The 6,403-nt window shown below is 39.8% G+C and overlaps 1 protein-coding gene across 1 annotated transcript; it reads right to left on the bottom strand.

Annotated features, from left to right (window-relative positions):
* Window positions 1-5,755: 5,755 nt before the first annotated feature.
* LOC148552830 (uncharacterized) lies at window positions 5,756-6,151 on the bottom strand. Its single transcript, XM_088494731.1, has one exon. It carries the CDS (start codon window positions 6,149-6,151, stop codon window positions 5,756-5,758), a length of 396 nt encoding a protein of 131 aa, XP_088350857.1.
* Window positions 6,152-6,403: the final 252 nt, after the last annotated feature.

The following is a 6,403-nucleotide window of genomic DNA, read 5'->3' as shown; positions in this document are numbered from 1 at the left end:
TTGAGCATTAATGGATAGGAGGGCCCAAAGGAATAAAATCCTGGCCTAAGCAGCTAAATCAAGCTGTCCCTAACCATGTGCTTGTGGCGTGAAGGTGTCAAGTGAAAAGCTTGAGACTGAGTGGTTAAAGTCGAGATCGAAAACAAGAAGAGTGTGCTTAAGAACTCTGGGCACCTCTAACTGGGGACTCTAGCAAAGCTGAGTCACAATCTGAAAAGGTTCATCCAGTTATGTGTCTGTGACATTTATGTATCCGGTGGTAATACTGGAAAAAAATGCTTAGGGTCACGGCCAAGACTCATAAAGTAGCTGTGTTCAAGAATCAACATACTGAACTAGGAGAATCAATAACACTATCTGAATTCTGAGTTCCTATGGATGCCAATCATTCTGAACTTCAAAGGATAAAGTGAGATGCCAAAACTATTCAGGATTGTAGTTGTAAACCTCACTATAAGAAGAGACATGAGCTTAATCGAACTCTCATTCTCATCCAAATTCACATCCTAAGCTTATATTAGTTCTGGTTGCTTGAGGACAAGCATAGTTCAAGTTTGGTGTTGTGATGCGTGAGCATCTTTCCTATCTTTTCCTAGTGAATTTGCATTTAAATTATTGAGTTTAATCAATAATTAATTATCATTTAGCCACTATGGATGCTACTTTGAGTCTTGTGCAATTCTATTTATTTTAGATAGCATTCAGCTGGATTTGATGGAGTTTCTGCAGAAGAAGAGATGAAGGCGAATGATGCTGTCAACCCTGACCTCTCTCTACTCAAACCTGAATAACTCAAGCTACAAAGATCCAATGGACATGATTCTAGTGGCGTTGAAAAGCTAACTTCCAGAGTTTTCCAACGATATATAATAGTCCATACTTCTTCTCCGAACTCGCTGCCAAGGCTGCGCCTAACTTGAGATTTCTAAAGTTAGGCGCAAGACACAACAACAATACGCGAGATTGGTCCTGCCCACTTCAAGTTAGGTGCACTAAAGCCCAAGTTAGGCGCAACTTCACTCAACTAAACTCCAATTCATGCTGCCAAGCGCAAGTTAGGCGTGGATCCTAGTGAAGCCAAGTGGTCCCCATCCATCAATTGAAGATTTGCTGATTGCTATAATTAATTCTAATTTAAATTCAAATTTTAAAAATAGGAAAAGATATTATTTTAGTTTTAAAGATAGATTTTGAATTAATTAGGATTAGATATAAATAGGGGGATACCACCTCAACATTATTCCATTCCAGACTTCCAATTCTATACAAATTTACATTTCGTAATCCTAGTTTTCTACTCTGAACCATGAGCAACTAATCCTCCATTGTTAAGGTTAGGAGCTCTGTCTATTTGTATGGATTGATTTTATTACTTTTTCTATTTTAATTCATGTATGGATTTATAATTTAAGAATTTTTTTCACTCTTTATCTTATGAATTTGGGTGGAACGGAAGTATGACCTTCTTTCTATTTGAGTTCTTGTATAATTTGGAAAAGCTCTTTTTTTGAACAACAGCTTGAAAACATATTCTCCTAAATTTTAATTATCTGAATTTAACGGGATACGTGACATATAATCCTTTTATTTTTGGGTAATTAGAGTTTTTGTGGCATATAAATTGGAATTTGATCACGTAGCTTCTAATTGGAATTAATTGACCAAGGAATTGGCAGTTGTTAAATTTTAGAGGAGACTAGAAAGGTCTAAGGAATTAGGGTCTAGTCACATATAGTTTGCCATAAATTAAATCCTACATAATTAAAATAGTTAGTAAGAAAAGTAAATCCGGAAAAATAGATAACTCTGAAGCCTTAACTGCCTTCTCAATATTTTATTCCCAAATTATTTATCTGCCTCTATCTTTAATATTCTAAATTTACTGTTAATGAATTTAAACTTCCAAATACTATTTTCTGTTTGTCTAACTAAGCCTATCAAATACTATTGTTGCTTAATCCATCAATCCTCGTGGGATCGACCCTTACTCACGTAAGGTATTACTTGGTACGACCCGGTGCACTTACCGGTTAGTTTGTGGGTTATAAATACCGCACCAGGGGGTTCTTTGAATGTCCGAACGTCGGGAAGCTAATCGATTGATCGCTTGATCCAATTGGTGAAGAGTTGCATGAAAATTATTCACTATTTCCTTGAGACGTTCCTGTGATTCTCGGGTTGATGGATATGGACATGGTACATATGGAAGTGGTAGTTCTTGGGAGTAATTGGATTGGAATTGAGGTGGGTAAGGGTTAGGGTCATATGGAGGTGAATGGTGGTGGGTGGCTTGTGAGTATGGTGGTTCATAGCTATGTTGAGGAGGTGGTTCATAGGCATATGATGGGCTTGTTGGTAACTACAAGGGGGTCCACCATATCTATCATCTTGGTACACACCTCGGAATGGCTCTTGACCATAGTATACTGGTGGGTGTTAGTTGTCACAAAGAGGTCCACCATAACTAATGTCTGGGCATGCATTATAAGATGGTCGTTGTCCATGGTATCTTGGAAGGTGTTGTTGCCGAAAGGGTTGATCAGATCCTCGTGGCTCCTTCCAACTTTGATTGTTCCGACCTTGATGCATGCTCCTGTTATAGCTTCCATTTCTTCCAACAACACTAGAACCAAACACAAAGCGACGGGGGTGAGAACTCATAGTAGCTAACAAAAATTAAAAACAAAAATAAAAGCAAATAAACAAGCAAAATAAAATATTTACAATAACCAATAATAAGGCACACAATTGCAATTCCCCGGCAACGGCGCTATTTAGACGATCTGGACTTCTGTTGGTAAAGAATTTTTATAAAAATAATTGCGTTGTAGGTATAGTTTCTAAACTGACAGGAAATCCTTTCGTATAAAAACTTTGGTTGTCACAAGTTAACAAAACCCAAATAAATTTATAACCGAAGTATTCAAACCTCAGGTCGTATCTCAAGGAATTGCAGGGAAGTATGATTTATTATTGGTTATGAAATTGTATATTTTTGGGTTTTTGAAATAAGGAACAAGTAATTTAAATGGCAAGAAAAATAAATTAATAATTATAAAAATCTCTTGCAAGGTATAAGAACTGGAAATCCCATCCTAGTTATCCTTATCAGGTGTGATGAGAATTGTTATTGCTCCCACTTAGTTAACCCTTACTAAATAAAGGAAAGTCAAGTGGACCAATCAATTTGATCCTCAAGTCCTAGTCAACTCCTGTGGAAAGACTAGCTTAGAGCAATCCAAATCAATCAGCAATTCCCAATTTTCAATCAACTGCTGAGTCTGATAACTCAAGTGTTACCAATTACTTAACCAAAGCAAAAAGGGAATAAATCTTAAATTAAATTAAAAGCATCATAAATAGAATAAAACAATCGTAAATCTGAAGTACCTCAATATTATATTAAATAGAATATTCAAATCTAACATGGAAAGATTTATAAGCCAATTTGGCAACATAAGTAATTAACAAATAAAAGCATTAGAGTAACTAAAAATAGAAGAGAATATAAAATTAAAGTAAACATTGAACCTGGAATGGAGTAATAGCCATAAAGTAAAAGAAATCCTAATTCTAAAACCTAAGAGAGAGGAGAGAACCTCTCTCTCTCTCTCTAAAACTACATCTAAAACCTAAAATTATCAATTCTGAATGTTGTATGAATTGTCGTTATTGATTCCCCCATTCTCTGGCTTCTATTCTGTGTTTCTGGACTTGGATTTGGGCCGAAAAAGGGTCCAGAAATCGCTGGGGGTGACTTCTGCAATTTTCTGCACGTGGCGTCCATCACGCGTGCGCGTGGGTCACGCGTTCGCGTCGTTTGGAGTTTTTCCTTGTCACGCGTGCGCGTCAGTCACACGTACGCGTCAGTTGTGTTCTGCTCTAGGCACGCATCCGCGTCGTCCACGCGTACGTGTCACTGCCATTTCGCACTAGGCACGTGTCCGCATCGTCCACGCGTGCGCGTCGCTGCCTTTTCTTCAAAACTCCATTTTTGCGCTTTCCTTCCATTTTTTGTATGTTTCCTTTCTGTCCTCTAAGCTATTCTTGCCCTATGAAGCCTGAAAATACTTAACACACAAATCACGGCATCGAATGGTAATAAAGGATAATTAAAATTAATATTTTTTTAAAGCATAGGAAACATGTGTTCACATATATCATAAAATAAGGATGGAATTATAAAACCATGCAATCCATATAAATAAGTGGGTGAAGAATTGATAAAAACACCTAATTGAGCACAAGATAAATCATAAAATAAGTGTTTATCATGTATTGATAGAAGGGCACCAAATTGGAAGCATAATATCAAAATTGACTAAAAATGTGATAGGTGCAATTCAACAAACACTTAGCGTGCAACATTCAAACCATAAGCATAATGAGTAAATGTAAAGGTGCAATACCCCAAATTGATATACCCAACATCAAACAACATCACATAGTCACAATGGATTCACAAGATAACAAATCAACCTATCAAAGCAAGAGATATTAGCAAAATTCAACATCCATAGAAAATAGTAAAGAAAAAGGAAAAGCAAATAAACAAGAGAGAGTTTAACAAAGTGCAATTAAGAGAATTAAAAGAAAGTAAAAACATTCAATTAAGGAAGGAAAGGCATAAAGTAAAAACAAAGAGAATGGAAAAGAATATGACCTTGGGAGGAGTAGAGTGGATGAGGTACAAGTAAGAGTAAAGGAAAAAAGGAAGAGAGAGAAAAGAGGAGAGAGAAAATGGGACCGCCGAATGTGGTGGTCGCCGGTGGGTGAAGTCGCTGGTGGTGGTGGGCGAGAGAGATGGTGAAGAAGGAAGGAGAAGAAGAAAATAGAAGAAGAAGAAGAAGAAAGGAAGGAAGAAGGAAGGGAGGGAGAAATGGTTTGAAACAGGGCGCGCTAGTTCATTATCTGCGTCACAAGATCGACGCGCGCGCGTACGCCACGCGTACGCGTGGAATGAAGAAGAGGAGAGGGCCGCGCGAGCGCCACCCACGCATACGCGTGGGTAGGGAAGCAGGTGAGGGACGCGTATGCGTCACAGCGCGCGCAAGCGTGGAATGACTGCGCATTTCGCACAATACTCGCGCAAGTCTCGGGAGCCAAGTACTGAGGGAATGCGTGCTATGCGACCCACGCGTACGCGTCATGTGCACGCACGCGTGGAATGGACGATGGCAAAACGACGCGTGAGCGTCAAGTGCGTGCACGCGTGACGAGGAGTTGCGCGTTGGGTGCAATGCTTGCGCAATACTCGCGCAACTCTCGTGTCGAATGTACCAAGAGAGGCACGCAGAGCAACCGATGCGTACGCGTCATATGCGCGTACGCGTGGACAGGATTAGGGGCAAGGGACGCGCACGCGTCCTGCACGCTTACGCGTGCATCCCCCTCCCCCCCCTTTTTTTTTTATACAACATAGAGAGAGCTATTCTAACACATTCTTGACAGGTAGTTAAGCTAGATAGTCAAGAAAACACTCACAAATTCATGCAATATTCAAAACAAAGCATTTTCTCTAACTTTAATAATTCATCCATACCAAGAGTAATGAAATCTATATGAATATCCTAACAATTCAACAAAATCAACAAAGCTAGAATACCTAAGCAACTCAATAACACCAAGAAATCACAAAATTTACAAGATTCTAAAACTAGAAGCAAGAAGGTATACACAAGGAAGGTCTTACCACGGTGGGGTGTCTCCCACCAAGCACTTTTCTTTAACGTCCTTAAGTTGGACGGTCAATCACTTAAGCTTCTCTTCCTCTAGGTGCATTCGCAAGCAGGAACACCTCTAGCTCCTTTGGAGACTTGTAGCCATGGTATTTCTTCACTCTATGTCCATTCACCTTGAAAGTTGCATCGCTTCTAGGGTCAAACAATTCCACCACTCCATAGGGCTTTACCTCGTTCACCTTGAAGGGTCTTTCCCATCTAGAACGGAGCTTGCCAGGCATGAATCTAAGCCTCAAGTTATATAGGAGAACCTCATCACCTTCTTGAAAATTCTTCTTCTGGATATGGTGGTCATGAAATGCCTTAGTCTTTTTCTTGTAGATCCGGGCATTCTCATATGCTTCGTTCCTAAGACACTCAAGCTCCTCTAGTTGCAATTTTCTGGCTACACCCGCCTTGGTGAAATCCATGTTACACTGCTTTACCGCCCAATAGGCTTTATGCTCAATCTCCACCGGAAGGTGGCATGCCTTACCATAGACGATCCGGAAGGGACTCATCCCCAACGGAGTCTTGTAGGCGGTCCTATATGCCCATAGTGCATCTCCCAACCGGAAGCTCCAATCCTTCCTTTGTGGATTTACCACTTTCTCCAAAATTCGCTTAATCTCCCGGTTGGACACCTCCGCTTGTCCATTGGTTTGGGGGTGAAAAGCAGTTGC

This window comes from Arachis ipaensis, chromosome B7 (genome assembly GCF_059453495.1).
Source record: "Arachis ipaensis isolate K30076 ecotype BB chromosome B7, ASM5945349v1, whole genome shotgun sequence".
Taxonomy (NCBI): domain Eukaryota; kingdom Viridiplantae; phylum Streptophyta; class Magnoliopsida; order Fabales; family Fabaceae; genus Arachis; species Arachis ipaensis.
The sequence above is the reverse complement of the archived record's forward strand: the minus strand, read 5'-3'. Positions and strand labels throughout refer to the sequence as shown.

What these genes read in the sequence shown, in the direction of transcription:
- LOC148552830 (XM_088494731.1), bottom strand. Translation starts at nt 6,151, where the DNA reads ATGGATTTCACCAAGGCGGGTGTAGCCAGAAAATTGCAACTAGAGGAG.